This window comes from Talpa europaea (genome assembly GCF_964194135.1).
Source record: "Talpa europaea genome assembly, chromosome: 12".
NCBI lineage: Eukaryota > Metazoa > Chordata > Mammalia > Eulipotyphla > Talpidae > Talpa > Talpa europaea.
This window is the reverse complement of record NC_140079.1, coordinates 52,365,298-52,389,733: the sequence shown is the minus strand read 5'-3', so window position 1 is coordinate 52,389,733 and position 24,436 is coordinate 52,365,298. Positions and strand designations below refer to the sequence as shown.

General features: G+C 34.8%; 1 protein-coding gene across 1 annotated transcript in view; it reads left to right on the top strand.

Annotated features, from left to right (window-relative positions):
- The window catches only part of TPR (translocated promoter region, nuclear basket protein), a gene marked incomplete at both ends in the record, with an annotated part of 64,601 nt that overhangs the window by 237 nt on the left and 39,928 nt on the right, over nt 1-24,436 (top strand). The window contains 22 exons of the mRNA XM_084251132.1: nt 179-487; nt 1,797-1,901; nt 3,839-3,912; nt 6,556-6,652; nt 7,857-7,960; nt 8,228-8,392; nt 8,808-8,900; nt 9,306-9,386; nt 9,466-9,553; nt 10,224-10,364; nt 10,771-10,862; nt 11,957-12,154; nt 14,560-14,667; nt 15,563-15,789; nt 16,640-16,803; nt 18,101-18,234; nt 18,324-18,472; nt 19,736-19,898; nt 21,116-21,250; nt 21,712-21,852; nt 22,759-22,924; nt 23,706-23,872. Of these exons, the coding sequence (XP_084107258.1) occupies nt 179-487; nt 1,797-1,901; nt 3,839-3,912; nt 6,556-6,652; nt 7,857-7,960; nt 8,228-8,392; nt 8,808-8,900; nt 9,306-9,386; nt 9,466-9,553; nt 10,224-10,364; nt 10,771-10,862; nt 11,957-12,154; nt 14,560-14,667; nt 15,563-15,789; nt 16,640-16,803; nt 18,101-18,234; nt 18,324-18,472; nt 19,736-19,898; nt 21,116-21,250; nt 21,712-21,852; nt 22,759-22,924; nt 23,706-23,872 (3,101 nt within the window). The remainder of the gene's footprint in view (nt 1-178; nt 488-1,796; nt 1,902-3,838; nt 3,913-6,555; nt 6,653-7,856; nt 7,961-8,227; nt 8,393-8,807; nt 8,901-9,305; nt 9,387-9,465; nt 9,554-10,223; nt 10,365-10,770; nt 10,863-11,956; nt 12,155-14,559; nt 14,668-15,562; nt 15,790-16,639; nt 16,804-18,100; nt 18,235-18,323; nt 18,473-19,735; nt 19,899-21,115; nt 21,251-21,711; nt 21,853-22,758; nt 22,925-23,705; nt 23,873-24,436) is intronic.

Sequence of the window (24,436 nt, the reverse complement as noted above, 5' to 3'; positions counted from 1 at the left end):
ACTACGTTTCCCAGAAGTCTGCGAGGCGGTAGGGGGGCCGGAACTCCGACTGCACCGCCGGGTCAGAGGCCGCGTCTGAACTCGGATTCCCAGCGTGCACAGCTTCCGGTCGCTGCGCGCACTCTGCAGACGCGGCGCTGCGTCGGCTGTCGCCTTTACGCGGGACTCGGTTTCCCAGGGTCCCGCCGCGGGAGTCTCCGGCGGGCTGGCGCGCGCGAATCCCCCGGCGAGGCGGCAGAGGCGACGGCCCAGGCTTCTGGGTCCAACTGGGCTCCCTCTCTCTTCTCCGTTGCTGCTTCGTCGGCCGCTGCCACCGCGGCTCTTGGCCCAGCCGACATGGCGGCAGTGCTGCAGCAAGTCCTGGAGCGGACGGAACTGAACAAGCTGCCCAAGTCCGTGCAGAACAAGCTAGAAAAGTTCCTTGCTGACCAACAATCCGAGATCGATGGGCTGAAGGGGCGGCACGAGAAATTTAAGGTGGAAAGCGGTAAGTACGACGCTCTTCCCGCCCTCGGCTCTGGCCCGGACTCGGTATCTCTGGACACTTTTGTCGCTCTGTAAGATCGCAACCCGTGACCTCAAGGGCGGCCTCTCTTTCCTGCCTCCCGGGCACCCTAGTCCTCACTCCCCCTCTACGCATTTGATAAGGAGCCTTTTTGTTTTAAAAAGCGGAATCCCTTTTTAAATGTAATTGGTATTCTCATATAGCGACCCCTAAATTGTCCCTATCCAGGACAGAAATGGTGACGATCTGGATGTGTTTTCACTGTTTTTTTTCCAGCCTGTCTGTCTTGTTGCACGTAATTTCCGCCGTTTTCTAGTCACCTGCGTTCAAAGACCTTTGTCTAACTGTCCGGTGCTTTTGTCTGAGTATGTGTCGCTCTGGGGCCGTAGCGACTTAGATGGTCCCCAAAAAGTAGATGAACAATACCGCGCTAGAAACAGTCAACGTGCAGGAAATAAGCTTCATAAAACGGGTTTACCCCCCTGAAAGTTAGAGTTCGCTATAGAAAGTAAGTTAAGGCCTGTTTATAAATAGATGCAATAGATCCTCAAATAAGAAAGTGACTAACAGTAGTGAACATTCCTGAAAGAAGATTAAGAGCTTAGTAGTTACCATTTATGAAATAGAAACTTTCAGTTGTGTGTCTTGACTTACCAATTGTTTGGGTTTTTTTTAACTGAATTTTGTTATTGATTAGAAATTCTGAATAAATTTTACTGCAAATAACATAATTGTCAAAGAGTTGATGGTGCAAATTTTCTTGAATCGCCAAACTGAATATATAGTACACTGCATTCTATAAAATTTATATAAGATACTGAGTGTCTCCTGTGTGTGTGATAAGCTACTACAATACTTTACTAAACAATGCAGAATTGGTCCCCATCCTGTGGGAAGTTAACACATTTTAACATAAATTCAATAATTTTATACTCTCAGGTATTATTTTGGCTATTTTAAAACAAGACTTTTAAAGAAAAAGTTTTTAATCTAAACAATTTTTGTCTCCATTTAATAAATACTTTTTTAAAAAGTCTGCTTTATACAGACATGTTGCCTCCTTTAAAAAATTTCATAATCTTGTGAGACTTGAAAGACTCTTATTAGGCCATACTTAGATGTTAGTTGGAAATCTTAAAGTGCTTTTCATTCCTTAAGCTGTCTTTACCCAATTTCTCTTGATTGTAGTGCAATTCGAGTGTTGTGTCTTAAATTTTGAAATCCTGTTTATTAAACAACAGCAGTATTGACAATACAGGTTTGATTTTATTTTTTCTCTGCTCTCCTGTAGAACAACAGTACTTTGAGATAGAGAAGAGGTTGTCTCACAGTCAGGAGAGACTTGTGAATGAAACCCGAGAGTGCCAAGGCTTGCGGCTTGAGCTGGAGAAACTCAGTAAGTATTTAATTACATTTTTGTAGGTATTCTTGGAGTGCTGAGATCTTCAGACACTTCTTTGTATGCTTTGGAAATGCCTGTTTACTGTATATGAAAATACTGATTGTTACTGTTTTTGTTAATGGTGATTATTTTAATTTTTCATTTAATGGTAAAGACTTGGTAAGAACCTAGTGGTCATGAGACTTGGGTTCTGATTGTTTTATTAAAAGCTCTATACCATTGTAAATCATAAGTTTCTGTTGTTTATAAAATGTTTGTAATACCACCTGTTCATCTGTTTACACATCTGTACAGATCCAGTGAGCTGTTTAAAAGCATTTGCAAGGTCCATATATAACTGAAAAAGTAGAGTAACTTCATTTTTATGTTGTTAAAAAATTAGTTTATTCTATTTTATTTGTTTCAGTTTTCATACTTTTTACAAATATCTGTGAATCCCAGACTGATATTTCCTCTTTATGGCTTAGTTCTTTGTGAATCCCAGACTGATATTTCCTCTTTATGGCTTAGTTCTTTGTGGAAGATGATAGTTACCTCATAACTATCAGTAGTTTCTTCTTGATTAGTTTTCATGCATCATTAAACCATATAAGGTACACAGGATCTTTCGTAAAGGTCCTGACATTTCTTAGGAAGATGATGTGTAGTTCAGGCAGTTTGCAATGGAAAAGAGCAAATATCAGAAGAGGTCTTTATGGATTAAGGAAGTAGTAAATATTGTTCTTAAATATAGCTGGATTTTAATTTGACTTGAAACACAGGAAGCTAATAGTCAAGAGAATGGTTTAAATAGCACCTCTCTCTTAATTGGGAACACGTCCATTCATCTATTTATTTGGGTCATAGCATTTTCTAGCTAATTTTGACACCTCATCTTAAAACATATAATATATATGTCTGATGGTATGTTTACATGTGTAATGGGGGATGCATACTTAGTGACTAGCTAGATGTGATTCAGTATTTGTGTGTGTATATGTGTGTGTGTGTGTGTGCATGTGCGCGCGCGCCTTGGCATAATAAAAGGGCCTGTAGAGCGATGGTGCTAATGAATTTCAGGAAAATAACTGATTACAGTTGTTTTTATGAGCTTTGGAAGAGGAGAGAGAGGAAGAGATGGAGTAAATCTAGACTGACATCTAGGAGGCCTTTCTGTGGTATATAATTATGTTTGTTTTTGTTTTTTCAGCTTATTCTGGAATTTTGTCTGGAAAGCAATAAATAACATAAAGCAAAGTTTAGAGTACCATAGTATACTGAGTTTTCCTTTTAATAAACAATTGTCTAAATAGAATTTAAAATTGGAAATGGTAATAATGTGTTTGCTCATGAAATTGCTTGCATATAATATAAATGACATTTAGTGGAGAAAGTTTCAAAATGTATATTCATCCTAATTATTTGCGTATAATTGGAAGAGAAACTGTAGAATGGAAGACAGTCCATTAAGAAAGGATATTGTGGGGCTGATAATTGAATATCAAGTTTAACTTTTTTTTCTTAAAGCTCTCTCTTTCAGAGTGGTAAATGAACTGAATTAACATTTATCCATTATTTTGTTATACTCATTTTATGTACTGTTATTATCTCTTAGTCTTTTCTTACTCAGTGTTCTTATTTTTAAATATAATTCATTTTTTCATGACTAATTTATTAAAGCTTTAATATTAAGAAAGTTGCTAGCTGCATATGGGCCTTCCTGTAAATGTTTGGCTATACGAATCACAAATGGGATTTTCAAGATAGGATATCATTTTTAGATTTAGTCAAGAAATACAATAAATTTAAGATGTATTTGCGACTATGAGAGTAGACTATTGTACAACTGTCTTTGAGCCTTGGTGTTTTAATTTTGAAATATATAACAGTTGGATAAAAGCTGTCAATGCAAGTTTGAAGCTAATATGTGTATATAAAATTCTTCTATCTAGACAGTCAACTGAAGGCACTGAGTGAAAAAAATAAAGAACTTGAAGTTGCTCAGGATCGCAATAGTTCCATTCAGGTCAGTTATTCCTATGCAAAAAATTGGTTGTAAACATGATACTTAAGGAGGTTTTCTATTCTGATTATACTTAATAGCTTTTTGAAAAAAGATTTATTTTATTTATTTATGCATACAAGTGCTGGGGTATAGGCCAGAGGTGCAGGGGGTAAGAGGTTTCACCAGAGACAGAGTGGGGAACAGAACAGGTGGATTGACTGAAATATACTGCTGAGGGGAGCAGCGGGCAAGACAGGAGAGGTCTGCTGCACCTATTACTCAATGGGAAGATAAAACATGTTCTCTTAATGAGAAGCTACTAACAAAAATAAAAGTATCCTTAATTGGGGCCTCCCTTGGTGGCGCAGCGGTTGAGCGCTGGGCTGTGAAGCTGCTCGCAGCCTCTGCAGTGCCAGTTCGATCCCCGGCCGCCGGCGAGGGTCCCAGATGGCGCAGCATACCTCTCCTGCCACGTCAGCCGCTCCCCTCAGCATTGTATTTCGTCAATCTGCCTGTTCTGTTCCCACCTTGGCTCTGATGAATCCTCTCACCCTCCCGCGCTTCTGACTGTACCCAATGCTAGTATAAATAAATAAATAAATCTTTTAAAGAAAAATCCTTAATTGGTTCCTTGTTTGTTTTATTGATTGGGCATTTCTTTTACTCATTAGAATATATTTGTGGTACATATTTTAAAAAAACACTTAACTATAGAGTTCTTATGCTGTGATTTATTTTTCATATTTGGAGCAAGGTGATATAGAAATAAAAGTAGGGTACACGTTTGGTGATCCACCTACCTACCCACCCACTCACCCACTTATCTGTCTACCTTCCCTTCATGTAGAAATTACCAACTGAATGCTTAACTATGGTCTAAGCATGATTCCAAGTATTGTCAAATAATTGGGAATATGGATCAATTCACATGAGAAATCATTTCCTTGAGCAATGATAAATGATAGATTATGATCATAAGGACTGCTAAGCAACTTATTTAATAAAATGGTCATACCCAGTCATTCTTTAACCAGGTAGAAATCAATACTGTAAAAGAGAATGTTTTATCCCTAGAATCTAAATTGGAGCACAAATACTCATTCTTTAGTGTATCTAGGCATAACTTTACAGGAAATGTGAGATACCCGTATAAACTCCATTGATGTTATAAAACTGTACCTTAAGTAGAGGTATAGCAAGTTTTTGAATGGAAAGGTTTTCCATATTAATATTTATTGGGTTAACACACTTTGACTTTTAAATCCAAATGAGTTCAATTAAAAACTAGATAATATAGTTATAAATGTTTTAATAGCTATAATGTTTTAATAGTTTTAATAGGCTAATTCTGAAAAAGAAGTACCAATTTAAGAGTATTTGCTTAGCTACATAATAGCTTTATAAACCCGTGGCAATTAAAACATAATGCTGATATAAGATTCGACATAGAAACCACTGGAACCAGACAGCCCAGAAGTAAAACCCAGTACAAAGGATCTTTACCTTTTGGGTGAGAAGGGTGACTGGAATTCTTTGGAAATCTGGTAGAAGTTGTGTGGCTCTGTAGCCTAGTAAACAGCATGCACATACCCATATAAAATTTTGCAAAGTTGATTCTTAGCCCTGGATTCACAAACCCCAGAACTCTATGCTTTAAAGTAAAGTAAAAGTAAGCTCTCACAAAAAATTTTAAGTGTTTGGGCTTTTTTAACAAATAGTATTTCAGAAATTGGTCAATGGGGGAATCAAATGGGACTATCAAGGTAGAGCCTGATCTCTTTCTATACTTTGAGTAATTTTCAATTGGATTAAAATATTAAAAATGAAACAAAACTGAAACAGTAAAGTTTAAATTATTTACTGCCTTCTGGCTGAAAAAGATTTCTAATCATGTAAAGTACAAGAACTTATAATGGGAAAAAGTGGTAGACTTTATCCAATAGAAATTTAAAATTCTTCACTTAATACCTGAAATAAAAATAAACCACTTAAAAGTACTTTTTCAATAAAAATATGACTTTATATCCTTAATTCATAACTACTGTCAAATGGAAAGAATAAGGGGGCAAAGTGGACAAAGGAATTTATGAAATGTTGATGTACTTGTAATAATATGTAGTAATGCAATGTTCCCATGTTAGCATTAGTTGACTTTCCTTTTTTTAAAACATAATCTTCAATTCTGGCATAGTTACTTTGAGATTGGCATTTATAACAAAGAAAAAAATATACATTATTGCAAAGCAAACTGACTAGTTTTCAGAAATTCTATTTCTAGAAAACTTTCTTGAGAAATAATTTGAACCAAGATGTAAATACAGTGATGTTCATTGGAATTTTATTTATGGCAGTTAAAAACTTAAAAAATAAATGCTACTATATATGACATGTTTAAGTAATAGGATACTTCCATGTGATAAAAAGTGACCTGAGAAAATTTTTCATGTGCCTAGGAAAACTCACTTATAAAAATCCAAAATAGGAAAAGAAGTGTTGATTTTATGGGTAATTTTTAAACTTTCTGATGTATAAGTTGTAAGAAAAAGAAAAGTGCCATTTTTAAACTATAGCTAGTGTTAAAGTGATAATTCTATATTAAAGTTCCTATATTCATTGATCAACTTTGTATTTAAACATTTTACTCTGAACTCCTTTAAATGACAGAGCCAATTTACAAGAACGAAGGAAGAATTAGAAGCTGAGAAAAGAGACTTGGTTAGAACCAACGAGAGACTATCTCAAGAACTTGAGTATTTAACAGGTATGAAGTCCTTTAACCTCTGACTCTTCTCTTTTGTCTTCTAACAGTGCTAGAAATTAAGCCCTAGTCAGTTTCTGTTACTGATTTTTTTTTTTTTTTGGTCATAGCAGCAGAATGGAGATAGGGTAGCATCCTATTGTTACTCCCATTCACTTATCTTTCTTTCACTCATCTAGACAAGAATACAAATGAAAAACCTCTCATAGAAATAGGAATTTGAATCATGATTTGCTACATTGTTATTTATAATGATAACTTATAAACAGTTTAAATGTTAAGTTGTCAAGGTTATACTTAATCATGTTCTATAGACAACTGTGCTGGCATGAGCTGTCCAGAAGCGTTCAATATAAAAATCTAAAAGAAGCGGGCCTCCCCTTGGTGGCACAGCGGTTGAGCGCTGGGCTGCGAGGCTGCCCCCAGCCTCTGCAGCGCCGGTTCTTCCCCCGGCTGCTGGCAAGGGTCCCACCAAAAAAAAAAAAAAAATCTAAAAGAAGAAACCGATATTTAAAAATATAGGCTAGAGGAGTTAGGAGGCAGGAATATAAGATATTAACAATATGAAATGTAATATATTTGATGGAATATTTGGGTGAACATGACTCTTAAATTTAACATCAGGTTTTCTTTGGTTTTTATAAGATTTTTGAAATTTTTCTATGAAAGGAATTTTAAGATAGTTGTGTTGCTATATAATAAATTCATTTAGGTAATTATACTTTTCTAGTCTCAAGAAGTAACTTCAGGGTATTCACGCATGCTGTTGATTTGATAAATCAGATTAAAATTAAAGGAATTTTTTTTAATAAAATCCTTTATGGTTATTATAAAGAAAAGTAAGCATGTATATTCTGGCTTTTTTGTGTAGGAGGTTTGTATTAATATATATATGTATCTTTGTCTTTAGCTTAACATACTATTTTGAAATTTAAATAGATCTTTGGATATATATGAGAAAAATCAGTGTTAATTTTGAATATTTAGCTTAAGATACCATAATTAAGGAAAATTACCAGTATAACCCATGTTTGGATATATGAATTTGACTTCTCTGTAATTTATTTGTTGAAATGATGTTTGTTTTTAAGTTGACAACTACTTTGTATTAAATGTTCGTATTTCTGTTGATGTACTTTTTAATATTCAGTTCTTCTGAGCATTCGTTAAATTAATCATTCTTCAAATTCTCTTTTGTCCTTTCTAGAGGATGTTAAACGTCTAAGTGAAAAACTTAAAGAAAGTAATACAACAAAGGGTGAACTTCAGTTAAAATTGGACGAACTTCAAGCTTCTGATGTTTCTGTTAAAGCAAGTAACAATTCCTAATGCACAAAATAAAACTTTTCCTTAAAGCTTATGTAAATTAAATTTTATAAAGTAATAAAATTTTTTAATGTTTGAAAATTTAAACAGGATAATTTTAATTGAACTGTATGTGATAGTTTTCTGTTAAGAACCTGAGGTAACACTTATTTCTGTTTTACAGTAAAATTCTGCTTGTGTGTCTAAGCATATACAAAATGTTGAATAGCCATGTATTATCTTTAACTACAGATGAGCTTTTTTTAATTTTAGTATCGAGAGAAACGCTTAGAGCAAGAAAAGGAATTATTACATAGTCAGAATACTTGGCTGAATACAGAGTTGAAAACGAAAACTGATGAACTTCTGGCTCATGGGAGAGAAAAAGGCAATGAGATTCTTGAGTTGAAATGCAATCTTGAAAATAAAAAAGAGGAGGTGAGTTAGTAAAATTTTATCTTCACGTGGGGTAGAGTTTATATTTGTGTGCCACTTAATTCATTCAGCAGTGTACCAATTTAAATGTATCGTAAGAATAGTAGTCAGACCTGGAGGAGGTAATAAAAGGCATAAAAATGTAGCCTAGGGAATTTACCAATTGCATTTAAATAAAAAATTAAGATATTCATGTATGGACTTTGCTACTACCTGCTTTTATGGTGTATGTTTAAGAAGTGGTAAGTTTTTGTGAGCTAAGTGCAAACACATTCCCTAAGCTGCTATTTTTCATTTTAGTAAATAAATATTTTATGTAAAAATTCTTGGGGGGTCGGTGGGGTTGTTTTGCTTTAACTTAGCAGCTTTAATTCTGTTTCAAATTATTTAATATGACATTCTTCCCCTGCCCTTCCAGATTTCTAGAATGGAAGAACAGATGAATGGCTTGAAAACATCAAATGAGAATCTTCAAAAGCATGTAGAGGACCTGTTGACCAAATTGAAAGAGGTAAATGCCATCATTTTTAAATGACTTTTTTACAAGAATATTAAAGCACCTGTAAACCTGTTATTTTATAAAAGGACTTCATGTCCTTAACTGTTCCTATCACCATAAAATGTCCAGGAGACATTCAGATGTTGCAGCTAGGATTGGAAGTGGCAATTGCATGCTATATCCAAAATACTGCCTAAAAATGAGTATGGGTTAATTTTAATGTCATTTGACTGTTCCACTTAAAGATAAACATGTTAATATTTTGTCCTCAATACAGTTCACTTTTATCATGAAAATGGATTATAATTTTAGACTTTAATTTTCATCTTGTTACAAAAATGGAGTTATTTTGCTGTGGCATTTGTTAAGCATTCTGGATTCAGTTCAAATTAGACTGCTCTAATTTTTTTTTTCCAGGCCAAGGAGCAGCAGGCCAGTATGGAAGAAAAATTCCACAATGAGTTAAATGCTCACATAAAACTTTCTAACCTATACAAGGTAAATACCCTACCACATGTTTCAGTATCCCACTGTTGCATTATTGATATTTGGTAACTTTTTTGAGATTAACTTTCAGAGTGCTGCTGATGACTCAGAGGCAAAGAGCAGTGAACTAACCAGAGCAGTAGATGAACTACACAAACTTCTAAAAGAAGCTGGAGAAGGTAAAAGTTTTCATTTAATGGGAAGCATATTTTGTTTTTAGGTATTTTTTTCTTTACCTTTGTTGGGGGTAGAAGCCAATTTGAGGTAATATTAGGATTAATTAGGGGTAAAGTTTGAAGTAGAGGAAAGATCCTTGGATTAAAAAAATTTAGAATTAGTTAGCAAATAGTATATTTGAAAGTATGGCAGCTATTATTTTTTCTTTTTCTTTCATCTAATACCCTTACATATATTTTGATTTCTTAAGAAAACATTTTTCTTTAACTTCTGAAACAATAAGTACTTAAGGATTTATGGTTTGGTACTGTCAGTTCATAAATAAGTATCAAAGTCCTTCACTTTCTTACTTTTTAAAAAAATACTGTAAGGTATGTATTTATGATCTTTCCCAGTAATTTTAATGTTCTAGACTAAATATCACAATTAAAATCAAGGAAATACCTTTAGCCACCTCGTTGCTATTTGAGTTCCCTCATTTCCTCTCTGGATAATCACCAGGTCAGGACACACCAGGAATGATGAATACAGCAAGAGCTTTCACTGGGCAATGACTGCCAACCACAATCCCTCTAGAATTTAATGTCTGCTAAAGGGAAAAATGATCACTAGCCTAGTATATTTTATAAATTCGAAGATTTTAATTATGTGTTTGGATATTCTGTTTTTTAGCTAATAAGGCAGTACAACATAATCTTTTAGAGGTGGAAGAATCTAAGGAACAGATGGAAAAAGAAATGCTTGAGAAAATAGGGAAGTTGGAGAAGGAATTAGAGAATGCAAATGATCTGCTTTCTGCCACAAAGCGTAAAGGTATGAACTAATAGGTGCTTATTAATGACTTGAAGTATGAGATTTCCCTACATTATTTTCATTGACACTAATAGTATTTCTGTTGTGTTTTTAAAAGCTATCAAATTATGCCATTAGAATTTATTTTAGCTGAAAATTATCTGTATGTTTATTGTATTGACAGATATAAGTACCATTTCGTAATTGTATGTCAGTTTCCAGAATAGTTTTAATTATGGTTTCTATATGATTCTTAGTATTTATGTTACTATTTTGATATCATATTTTTAAAACTTAAACCACATACTAATTAAAAATTAGTATGTAGTATATAAGGATATCACTTTTTATTTGTCTCAAAAAGAAGATTCATGGCTTTAGTTTGAAATTTCACAATAATATATTAGATTGCTGTGTATTGACACAGGTGCCATATTATCTGAAGAAGAGCTTGCAGCTATGTCTCCTACTGCAGCAGCTGTAGCAAAGATAGTGAAGCCTGGCATGAAATTGACTGAGGTGAGAATAATAGTAAATCTGGCTTGTTATTTTCCTTCAACAGAAATGTTAGACTCTCTCTGAAACTTAATCCCTAGAAGAAATATTCTTTTTTTAAATTTTATATAATTCTTATATCATTTTCATCTTTGCACAATGTATGCATTTTCATTATGGTTATATTCCCCATACAATTGCACCCCCCCCTTGTTTTGAGTCTTGTCCTTCCTCTCCCAGGCCCACCCCCCAATCCCTGTAGTGTGTCTCTGGTTTATAGTTGCTTGTTAATTTTGATTTTTACTTTGTATTGATTAGTCTTTTTCCTGGTCTCTTATTTAAGTTTTCTGAATTCCCGCAATGAGTGAGACCATCCAGTATTTTTCTTTTTCTTTCTGACTTACTTCGCTGAGCATGATCCCTTCTAGCTCCATCCATGTTGCTGCAAACTGCATGTGTTTATCTTTTTTGATTGCTGAGTAATATTCCATTGTATATACATACCATATCTTCTTGATCCAGTCATCTATTTTTGGGCATTTGGGTTGTTTCCATAGCTTAGCTATTGTAAGTAATGCTGCTATAAACATAGGCTTGCAGGTGCCCTTTGGAATTGATGTTTCTGTGTCCTTTGGGTAAATACCTAGGAGTGGAATTGCTGGATCATATGGAAGCTCTATGTTTAGTAGGTCCAGAAATCTCCACACAGCTCTCCATAGTGGTTGGACCAGTTTGCACTCCCACCAGCAGTGCAGGAGAGTTCCTTTTTCTCCACAACCTTGCCAACATTTGTTGTTGCTGGTTTTTTTAATATGTGCCATTCTCATTGGTGTAAGATGGTATCTCATTGTAATTTTGATTTGCATCTCCCTGATTACAAGTGATGTTGAACATTTTTTCATATGCCTCTTGGCCATTTGCATTTCCCTTCGGTTAGAAGAAATATTCTTAAAGTTATCTGATGTTTAATGGAACGTTCTAGGAAAGCCTTTCTTAATTCTGTGTTAACATATAGCAGACATTTCCTACTTATGTGCTAATGAGTGTTCATTATGAAGTTGAGTAGATTGTAAGCATCTGTTATGATTAGATTTGAATGACCTTCTTTCTGCTTTCAGCTATATAATGCTTATGTGGAAACTCAGGATCAGTTGCTTTTGGAGAAACTTGAGAACAAACGAATTAATAAGTACCTAGATGAAATAGTGAAAGAAGTTGAAGCCAAAGCACCAATTTTGAAACGGCAGCGTGAAGAATATGAACGTGCCCAGAAAGCTGTGGCAAGTTTATCTGTTAAGCTTGAACAAGCTATGAAGGTTTGTTTGATTTCTGAATTTTAGCTGTGGGCAAATACAAATGAGAAATTACTGGGTTTGATTTAGTAGGTAGTATTTTCTTAAAAGTATTCGAGCTAGAAAAAGATGTCCTTCAGTAATATAGTAATTATATATCTAAAAAATTATCATTATGTTTTAAATAATGGTAATGACAAAGTGTTCTACCTTTACCTAAATTATGAGAAACTGTGATATTTGTAATGTAGAGGAAGTTTTCTGTAGTGGTATCTATTGGTGGATAAATAATGACTTTATCTGAGATTTTGCCACTTTTCTAATTCAAATAACAATCTTCACAATTTGGCAAGTCTTTGTATTATTTATGTATATACATACATATGTATAGTTACTATTGCTTTGCTTATTAGAAGTACAAAGAAAATTTCATGATATCTTTTGCCTCTTTAAACTTTCCTTTTTAAAAAGTAATGATTAGGAAAAAGCATAATGCTGATAATTTTGTAAAAATTAATATTACTGAGATTCTTCAAGATTAGTATTAAACATTTTATTGGGGAAATTCACCTAAATCCATTTGTATATACTGTTCTAAGTTTAGAACAGTAGTTCTAAACAGTTTTTTTTTAATCTTTCTATTTAGCTTTCTTTGTAAGTTAAGTGCATCTTAATGTTCTTGCCTTACCAGAATATTGGCTTTTTGACATACTCCCCCACTCCATGCGCCTTGAAAAGAGGTCCCTTTGATCTCATTACATGATCAACAGTTTCCCACTGTTAAGAGCGAATGTTTTGCCTACAAGATAATATCTAAGGAGGATAGTAAGGATGTGAATCAAGGGACTTAGTCAGATAATGGCAGCTATTCATTTGTGGGGAAAAAAAGTGTTACTACTTATTATAGTTCCAATAATAAAAATCCCTTATACTCTTCAAAATTATCAAAGAATTTAAAGATTTTAACAGATAAATCTTCTGTACATTGTGTGCTCCCCCAGTCTCAGTTCTGTGATGCTGACTTGTTAGATTCTCAAGATTTTATGACCAAAATTATTTCCTTACATATCTTTATGAATCCCATTTTGAACTCAGTAACTTTCTGTCATATAATTTTTCCATGAATATTTGCCTGTTTCATTTTATCACATATTGCTACTGAAATTGACTTATGCATACCTTTAGGGCGTTGTGCCCAGAATAAATATGAATCATTTTTCACTTGAATGATTTTAAAAACTATGTGAAAACAACACATTTAACAAGCATAGTTTATATGAATGTAAGGTAAAGCATAAGATTTCAATGACATTTTTTACTTATATGACATTCTTGTGCCCCTAAATCATTAATGATATTGGGATGTGAAACTTCACAAGGCATTCCATTATGCTTTAATTTCTTTTTTTTTTTTTAAAGATTGATTTATTTATGCAAGTACCGGGGTACAGGCCAAATGTGCGGGAGGGTGAGAAGATCCACCAAAGACAGAGTGGGGAACAAAACAGGCAGGGGGACTGATACACTGCTGAGGGGAGCAGCGGGCAAGACAGGAGAGGTCTGCTCTCCATGTGGGTGATCTCCACAGCCTGCAGGAATCGAACCGGCACTTCAGAGGCTGTGGACAGCTTCAAAGCGCTGTGCTCAACTGCCTGCACTACCAGGGAGGCTCTATGCTTTAATTTCTTAATAGCCTAGTGACAGTGACTGCTATTTGTTTGCAATTAATTCCTAATGTGATTTTTACAAAATCAAATCTTACATTTTACCCAGTGTTTTTTTATTTTGATGTTTATTTTTAGATAACCAGTGTAGTAATGATTATCTTTTTGTCTTATTTTTGTATTTTGTCTGCTTTTGTGTTGGTGTAATGCTTTTAAGAGTACTATGAGGTCGTTTCATAATTCACTATAAATTTGGCACGACTGCGAGACTGATATTAACGTTGGGGGAGTGGCAAATTCCCCTTTATTTTTGTACAGTGATGAGTATTTGTGTGTTTAAAAAAATTCTCTTTAGAGGGTACTGCATTATATAAAACATTTTGTTTATATATTGACTTGCTAATTGAGCACTGTATAGCTTTGTTATTCCTATAACTGCTTCATTTGTAAAGTTCTTTGATTTTCGGGCACATCAGGTTGAGCACAGCACTGTGAAGCTGTCCACAGCCTCTGCAGCGTGGGTTCCATTCTTGGCTGGCCAGGGAGATTCCCACATGGCGCGGCAGACCTTTCCTGTCTCGCCCACTGCTCCCCTCAGCAGTGTATTTTGGTCCGTCTGCCTGTTCTGCTCCCCACTCTGTCTCTGGTGAATCCTCTCACCCTCCCATTCCTCTGGCCTATACACCAGCTATTGTATAAATAAAAAATAAATCTTAAAAATAAAAAAAAAGCTCTCTGATTTTCACTTGAATTTACATTTTAAAGGAGATTCAACGGCTGCAGGAGGACACTGATAAGGCCAACAAACATTCATCTGTGCTCGAAAGGGACAATCAGAGGATGGAAATACAAATAAAAGATCTTTCACAGCAGGTTAGAATTTTCCTTTTTTTCCTAAAAAAATGCCCAATGATTGAATCTGTTTGCAGCTATATAAGATGCTACCACACATTAAATTCTCATTAGTAATAAATCCAGCAGAATTGCAGTGTATAATCACTGTTTTTTCATGCCTCCTGCATCTTCTTTTTTTTCCTTTTAATTTTTCAAGTTACAGGTAATGGTTCTAATAAGTGAAATAAATATTTAAAGATACATAGACATTTTCTATCTTTGCTCCTTCTCAAATATCAGAATGTAACCAGTGTTAATAGATTTGTTTCTACTCTTTCATGTCTTATTGTATGAGCATATATAAACACATGTAGCATTCTTTGTTTTTACTAAATTCATACTGTGTGCATTACTCTGCTACTTTCTTTAGCCAAATAAGTCAGAAAATATAGATGTATTTCTTTATATATTTTCCCCTAATTTTTATTTTTATGCATACATAAACACACAAGAAACGTGAATGAGATTAGAATCTATTTTCCATGCTGTCTATTCCAACTGTATAATGCATATGTAACCACACAAGAGCAAGCACAGACATACATGAGAGAAAAGTTGAGATACTGCTTTCTCTCTGTTTTATTTGGTCATTATTTTACAAAAATGGAGCCATGCTTCTGAAATTGTAATTTGGCCGCTTTTTAAAAAACAACAAACTTTATAACACTTGTAGAAATTTAAAACAATTTTAATTTCCTTTGATTTTTATGTTCATATCTAAAATAACATCTGGCACTTTGTTCTTTTAATATAAATTGATACAAAGTGATAGTTTTCATAAAAATAGTATTTTCATTTGAAAATAACCATTTTCTTCTAAATGTTTCCAGACTCAAGTCCAATACTATTTTATAACATTTAAATTTTGTTTTAGATTAGAGTGCTTTTGATGGAACTTGAAGAAGCAAGGGGTAACCATGTAATTCGTGATGAGGAAGTAAGCTCTGCTGATATAAGTAGTTCATCTGAAGTGATATCACAACATCTAGTATCTTACAGAAATATTGAAGAGCTTCAACAGCAAAATCAGCGTCTCTTAGTGGCTCTTAGGGAGCTTGGGGAAACAAGAGAAAGAGAAGAACAAGAAACAACTTCATCCAAGTAAGCAATTGACTACCACAGTTTATTCTGCAAATATTTATTGGGAAAACGTCATATGTACAGCTAGCAGTGCTGGGTAGTGGGATATAGGGAAAGAGTAATACCCCCCCCCCAAAAAAAAAAATTCTACTCTCAAGGAACATTAGTTTGTAAGTGAGATCGATAAATAAATCAGAACCTCCCTGGTGTCCTAGGGGTTAAGTCTCAACACTATACTGCTATGGCCTGATTTCCATCCCGGGACAGGGTGCTAACCCACAGCAAACCTCTCCTGTCTCACTAGCTGCTTCCCTTATATTTACTAAAATGTAAGTCTACCTCTCCATCCCACTCTGCTCCTCTCACCCCCTGAACCTCTGGCCTACACCCCAGTGCTTCTACACAGTAAATATTAAATAAGAAAAGGTAGATAAATTAGGTAATTTTAGTTCAACGTGATTGTGCTATAATAGATAGGCGCATACAAGATCAAGGACATAGCTTCCATTTCAGACCAGAGAACCAGACCAGTATTCATGGAGAAGATATTTAGGAATGATTTAAGCAGTTAAAGAAATTTTTCTAAAAATGTATTTGGTGCATTAAGACTAATGAAAGCCAAAGACTAGTTGGTACTGCGTGGGACTGGTTTAACTCTTGCAAAAAAAATTTACAGTTGGCGTTGGTGAGCACTTGAGTCCTTTATGGTAGGGGTGTTAAGGGTGGTTCTTAAAATAGCAACAGAAGAAAGGAAAAGAGGTACAAAAATCTTACATCTAATGATAGACAATGAAATGCTTCAGTTTATGGTAGAAATTATAACTGCTTTTCAAATCAGTCTTGTGAAATAAAGTATTTTTTTTTCCTACAGAATCACTGAGCTTCAACTTAAACTTGAGAGTGCCCTCACTGAGTTGGAGCAACTTCGTGAGTCTCGACAACATCAGATGCAGCTTGTTGATTCCATAGTACGTCAGCGTGACATGTACCGTATTTTGTTGTCACAAACAACAGGAGTTGTTATTCCATTACAAGGTAGACTTTTCTATATTTAGAGTTTGCAAGATTTTGGGAAAATATTTCTGAGATAATGTTAGGGAATGGATTTGGCAAGCATAAGCAGTATCCACTCTAATGATGGCAGCTTTGAATTTGGCTACCCTGTGTGGTTGATCATAATGTCATGAATTCTATAACCCACCTATATTTTAGGTACAAATAAGAATGAAGAAAGGCTGATCATTGTTAAAAAGTATGCATCTTGGATCAGTTAAGATACTTATTTTGCTTATGTGTTAACATTTAATCTGCCAGGATTATCTCTGCTAATCAGAAACCTAAAGTAATTTTAAAAGGTAGATTCTTTGTTTATAGTTTCTTTTTTTTTTTTTCCAAATTTTTTTTAAAGGTTTATTTATTTATTTATTTGTACAAGCACTGGGTACAGTCAGAAGCGTGGGAGGGTGAGAGAATTCACCAGAGCCAGAGCGGGGAGCAGAGCAGGCAGAAGGACCGAAGTACACTGCTGAGGGGAGCAGCGGGCGGCAGGAGAGGTCTGCGCACCATGTGGGACCCTCCTCCGGTGGCCGGGGAGCAGCCGGGGATCGAACCGGCGCTGCAGAGGCTGCGGGCAGCTTTGCAACCCAGCGCTCAACCGCTGCGCCATCGGGGAGGCCCTATAGTTTTCTTTTCTTTTTTTTTTTTTTTAATATATTTATTTATTTATACAAGCACTGGGTACAGTCAGAAGCGCGGGAGAGAATTCACCAGAGCCAGAGCAGGGAGCAGAGCAGGCAGAAGGACCGAAGTACACTGCTGAGGGGAGCAGCGGGCGGCAGGAGAGGTCTGCGCGCCATGTGGGACCCTCCTCCAGTGGCCGGGGACAGCCGGGGATCGAACTGGCGCTGCAGAGGCTGCCGGCAGCTTCGCAACCCAGCGCTCAATCGCTGCACCACTGGGGAGGCCCTTCTTTTTTTTTTTTTTTTTTTAAGATTTATTTATTTATGTAAGAACCGGGGTACAGGCCAGATGTGTGGGAGGGTGAGAGGATTCACCAGAGATAGAGCGGGGAATAGAACAGGCAGACTGACTGAAATACACTGCTGAGGGGAGCAGCAGGCGAGACAGGAGAGGTCTGCCATGCCAAGTGGGTATCTCCGCGAACCGGCACTGCAGAGGCTGGACAGCTTCACTGCCCTGTGCTCAACCGCCTGCGCCACCAGGGAGGCCCCTGTTTATAGTTTCTATAATGATGATCCTAAGGCTACTTTGTTGATTTGGTAATGGTATATTTGCAAAGAAAAATTACATCAGTCATTTTATTTTTCAGCAGCTTCGAGTTTAGATGATATTTCTCTTGTGTCAACTCCCAAACGTTCAAGTACATCACAGACTGTTTCCACTCCTGCTCCAGTACCTGTTCTTGAGTCAGCAGAAGCTATAGAAGCCAAGGCTGCCCTTAAACAGGTAAATATAAGTTCCTTTACACCTTTATCTTGGGTTAGGTTTTTAGCAAACACAAAGTGTTATCTTCTGATAATTTTTCCAATACTTAGTTGCAGGAAATTTTTGAGAACTACAAAAAAGAAAAGGCAGATAATGAAAAAATGCAAAATGAACAGCTTGAGAAACTTCAGGAACAAGTTACAGATTTGCGATCACAAAACACCAAAATTTCTACCCAGCTAGATTTTGCTTCTAAACGGTAAGGTTTCTTTTGTTCAAAAATTAAGAAAGTCTAAACATTACATTTTCTTATTCAAATGAAGCAGATTAAAGTGTTACTTTGCAGTAGTGTTACTTTTTTTTAATCCATAATGCAGGATAAGATGCTATTGGGGGGGGGGGTTCATTTTTTTAATATTGGTTAATGATTCTCTTGGGCATTCCTAAGGAAAATAAGTTAAAATTCATGTGAAAACTTTTACTAGTTTTTCTTCCTGAGATTAAAGGACCTGCTTATTCTGTAGGACTGAATGCACAAGATGAGAGCAGTATGAAAAAAATTCAGTTTTTTCTGCTCAAGATGCTGGATGTTTTCTTAGAGGGAAAATTAACTGTCTTGGTCATTTACAAATACATAATAGTAAATTTCATTCCATTGTAATTTGTTGTTATCAGATCCTTTGAATACTGACTGGTTTAGCAAGTTTGGATATTTTTTTTTATATATGCTACATAGTAAAACTATGTTTTTGTAAGGATTAGAACAAGCGGTTGCCTATACATTCCTATAATTTGATATTTCCCCTCACCCCGGTAAAAGTGGGATTGTTAGCTCTAGGCAGCCATTTTCTAAGCTTTCAAGCACACAAGAAAATAAGATTAAGGGGACTCGCCTGGTGGGCACAGCGGTTGAGCGCTGGACTGCGAAGCTGCCCGCAGCCTCTGCAGTGCTGTTTTGCCCCCTGGCCACCGGCGAGGGTCCCACATTGTGTGACAGACCTCTCCTGCCACGGCCGCTGCTCCCCTCAGCAGTGTATTTCGTCAGTCTGCCTGTTCTGTTCCCTGCTCTGGCTCTGGTGAATTCTCTCACCCTTCCATGCTTCTGGCTGTACAAATAAATAAAATAAATCTCTAAAAAAAAAAAAAGAAAGAAAGAAGATTAGGAATTATAGAGGGAAAAGGACTGGCAAAAGTCCACCACTAAGTATGCATTAGATTCTTAAATTGCTTGTCTTGTGGGTGTCTGGTGTATAAGCATTGGATTGAGATCATTTTAAGTATGATTAAAATTTTTGTAGATGAATAAGAATAAAAAGTTATATCAGCATAAAATACTGTGCTATTTAGAATTTGAAATTAACAGCTAAATTGAAAGTTTAGGAGAAAGAATGTTTTGCATTATTACTTGGGCACTCTTTCCATTTTTTATCATGTAAAACAAAACTGTTGTGAAATTCCTCAAGGAACAAAGCTAGAAAGTTATACTTCAGTCATGTATAGAATTACTTTTCTTTCATGTAAGTTATGAAATGCTGCAAGATAATGTTGAAGGATATCGTCGAGAAATAACATCCCTACATGAGAGAAATCAGAAACTCACAGCAACAACTCAGAAACAGGAACAGATCATCAACACAATGACGCAAGATTTGAGAGGAGCAAATGAAAAGCTTGCTGTTGCAGAAGTGAGTCCAACTTCTCTCATCCGACTTGCATTATAAATTACATATGATTTTTCTTTTCTTGTTATTACTTTGATTTTACTGGTTGGTATGACCTAGATATTTGGAAAGTTTGTGGATTATAAGTCATTATATAGTTTCCAAATATCCAGTTATGTATCAATTGAGTGATTGTTTCTATTTAGATTGAAAAAGGATAGAAGTTTCTTTTTCCAGACTAGGATTTCTTATATGTCTTCCATCTCAAAGTAAATGTGTCAGTGTTTCTTCATTTATAACAATAATAAATGAATATTTTACCCAGTCTTGCTCATTTTTAATGAAGAAATATAAACAAATTATTAGCATTGCATTGTATTTCTGAATTTGAAAATGAATATAAATGTTCATCAGAATTAACATTACTTCCTAACTTAAAAGCTGAATTTTGTGGTAAATTTTATATAGGTTTTACGTTTTTATAAAGTTCTCTTTTGTATCGTTTTGATCACTACTTAGGTCAAGTTTTTTCTCATTTAACCTCTTTAAAAATAGACTCAAAAGATCAGTATTTTCCTTTTTGGGGCAGTCATGAGGGATAGGTAGGTTGAGACTTAAACTTAGGTTTTCTAATTCTTTGGATTTTAATGTGTTTTTATCTTGCTTACACTCCACTGTGGAGAGTAGACAGATTCTAGCTGGTGTGATAAGTTATATGGTTGATAGTTTGTGACTTGCTGGTTGTAGACCTGAATTCTTTTGAGATTTTAAAGTACCCACCCAGATTTCCTGTGACTCAGTGTACTCACTATGGGGTGGAAAAAAGCTTACCTAGATCAGTGAGCACTCTCAGAATACTTACGGCCGAGCCTGAATTTTAAAACTTAAATAATGTAGTAACAAGCTGATAGGTCTTTAGTTTAATTTGCAGTTTTGTTTCTCTCCTCTCTGACATTTTGAGTTTTATTGTTATTGTTGTTGATTTATTAAAGTCTTATAAGTATTCATGGCATTGAAAAGTTTTTTTCCTTTGCTATATTGGTATTTCCAGTAATTTTTGTTTAGTATTTCAACATGTGAAAACTATTTTAAAAGTTATATTTCCTTTTACAATGAAAAGATAATTTAGTTAGCCCTAAGAAATGTGTAGTAGTGAAGGATCCTTTTAATTTTAAAAAAATGTTGTTACATTTGAAATACTCTTTTCTATCATTTTCTTTTTCATTTGTATTTGCCTCCAGGTAAGAGCAGAAAATTTGAAGAAGGAAAAAGAAATGTTTAAGTTGTCAGAAGTTCGTCTCTCTCAGCAGAGAGAGTCTTTATTAGCTGAACAAAGAGGGCAAAATTTGCTGCTAACTAATCTACAAACAATTCAGGTAACCAAATTAGAAAAAAAAGTTTATATCATTTTAACGTTTCTTCTCATGGTTTTCTTAATTAGAAAATTCATTGTCACCTTTGCCATCAGTTTACTGTGACATCAGCATTCTAAATTTAACTTTGAATTCAGAGAATAGATCACAAATATGCTGATGACAGTTGATCCTGACGTTTTTCGTATTTGTAGAATCTGCACAGTTGAATCTTTTATAGAATTAAATCCTTGGTTTTTAGTTTTTCCTTTAAACTTTTAGAAAATCTGAATGATCATTATCTCTGCCTTCATTCCCTATTAAGTAGGTGTATTAACATGTCAAAATACGTTGTTGGTAAATGTTCCTAATTCTCTTCTTGTAGGAATTGATTTTAAAGCTATAATTACATACAACCTTTTTTTTTTTGGTATTGCCTTTTTTTTTTTTTAAAAGCATAACCATAAATCTTTTCTTTACTTTAGGGAATACTAGAGCGATCTGAAACAGAAACCAGACAAAGGCTTAGTAGCCAGATAGAGAAACTGGAACATGAGATATCTCATCTAAAGAAGAAGTTGGAAAATGAGCTGGAACAAAGGCATATGCTTACTAGAAATCTAGATGTGAGTCTATTATTAGTATGCTCAATGTCAGTAGTTGTATATATGTAAGTTAAAAAATTAAACCAGTGTATGAACATACTGCTTTCTCATGTGGAAGCTTGGTATTAAAGAGACTTTTTACAAATTCTTAAGTTTTTTCTTACCTCTTTGTATGCCTAGTAATTTTTGATTGGGTCCCATACATTTTAAATTTTATCCTATTGGGTGCTCATAATTTTTGTAACCCCAAAAATCTTGTGTTTTTTTGAGGGAATATGGTAAAATTAACTGCAGACAGTTTGATTCCCTAAAGTATTGCTTATTAGGGAGGCCCAAAGACTAGACCTAGTTATTTTCCGATTTTGAAGCAAGGTCTCTCTCAGTCCTAGTTCCATCATCTAGTTAACAGTTAGATTTCTTCAGGTTGGCTCCTGGGGATAGGTATTTCTGACTCTGAGTGCCAGATAACTCCTTACTCCACTCTCTTTGGATGACTCCTTACTCTGTAAGGGGTACTGCACATTCATGTACTGATCACTGTTTTGCTGCATATTCAAGAGGGATCTGCTGAGATCTCTTTTCTATCTGTGTAGCTCTTTTCTCTCCTGATAATCTTCCATTTTGAGCTAACTTAGTCCTCTTAGTTTTGTGTTCTCATTTCAGGGAGTCTGCTTGCTTATCTTTGCTCATTTCCTCTCTGCCACAATCCAGACACTCTTAAGTCAGTAAGCTAGGGAAATTATAGGTCTTATCTTTCATATTCTAGTTTCATATGTTTTATTGGTTTCAAATGTGAAGGTAAATCTGGTTTCATGTTCTATCTCTTGGCCAATTTTGAATTTCTGTTTAAAAAAAAAAACTTAAACCTTCTAGTTACTTAAGAACTTGAAAATAGTGTTTGTGGATTAATGTAATGTTTTCTTATAGGTTCAACTTTTAGATACAAAGAGACAGCTGGATACTGAGATAAATCTTCATCTTAACACAAAAGAATTACTTAAAAATGCTCAGAAGGAAATTGCTACCTTGAAACAGCACCTGAGTAATATGGAAGTCCAACTAGTTTCTCAGTCCTCACAGAGAGCTGGTAAAGGTAAGTAAATAACGGGTAGTAAAGTACTCCTTTAGGCTTATAACATAGCTTATAAATAGTTGATTCTTGGTGACTACTATCAAAAGAAAAAAATTACTCTTCCCATAGTAAAGTTTAGTTTTAGGCTTAAATTAATAAATTTGTAGACCTGGTAGATTCAAAGTAGTAATGCCTGGCACCTGACCAAGGTACACTCTTAGTGTCCCTATTGCTGAAACCATGTATTGATAGCTTGCAAGTGTTTCTTTTGAGGAGGGTTAATACTTGGATTTTAAGTTCTCTCCCTTTGAGGATAAGGTTACTTGTTAAATCTGTGTTGGAAAGGCTCGTAGAAATAATTGTTTTTTTTTTTGGGTCTCTAAGACTAGTATCTCTAATCATTGCTCATTGATAGTCTCAGATTAAAGATTTATTTTATTAGATTTTACTTCCATTTGTGAATATACTATTTTAAATTCAGAAACCTTTATATCTGGATAATCTTTTCCCTATGGTTTTATTTCTTAGAAGGGAAACTAAAAGTGTAATGTAATAATTGCTTATGTATTCATGCACATATGAGTGTGTGTGTAGTAGATATTTACCCAGTAGCCCTTGTTGATAGCATAAGAAAAGTCTTCCATCTGCAAATTTTTCTCTTCCAGTGATATTAGAATGAAAATATTTCTGATAAGCCACTTTTACATTTGAGCCTTAATCCTAATATCACAAACTCTTTGATAACAATCATTCCTAAAAGTACTTAAAATGTTAATTTTAAGGAAGCTATTAAATCTTTCAGGTCAGCCTAGCAATAAAGAAGATGTGGATGATCTTCTGAGTCAGCTACGACAGACAGAAGAACTGGTGAATGATTTGAAGGAGAGACTCAAAACAAGTTCTAGTAATGTAGAACAGTATCGTGCAATGGTTACTAGTTTGGAAGAATCCCTCAACAAGGAAAAACAGGTATATTCAATTTTGAATTTAATTTCAATGGACTTATTACCTTTTTTTTTAAATTAGAATTTTGGTATGTGTAAGGAACTTAGTATGGTAAGAATAAGTTGGACTAAAATCATTGCTTCTATGTCTTAAAAGTGATCTAATAAGCCAGATATGATAAATAAGAAAACAATGATTATAAGAAAAAAAGGAAAGAAAAAAATTAATAAGAAAGGGCAGGTATAATTGCTCACAGAAAGGTACAAATCAGAGGTCAAAGTGATGAGACTAGGCAAGATTGTCTCCTGAGTGTGGCTTCATAAAACAGATGACATTTGTGCACAGCCTTGAATGAAGATATCATTTGCATATTCAAAAGTAGAAAATTTTTCCATGTAGTAAGAAGCCTCAACCAAAATATATGGGAAGATTTCATATGATTAAAATTTGGCTAGTGTATTGTTGATTTTTGTTTCTTCCAAAATTTCATAGCCAGAATTTATTTTAATTTGAAAGATTAATAGAATAGATAGATTAGAGTTAAAAAATTCATTTTGTAGACCATAGGTCATTTTGTGGACCATTTAT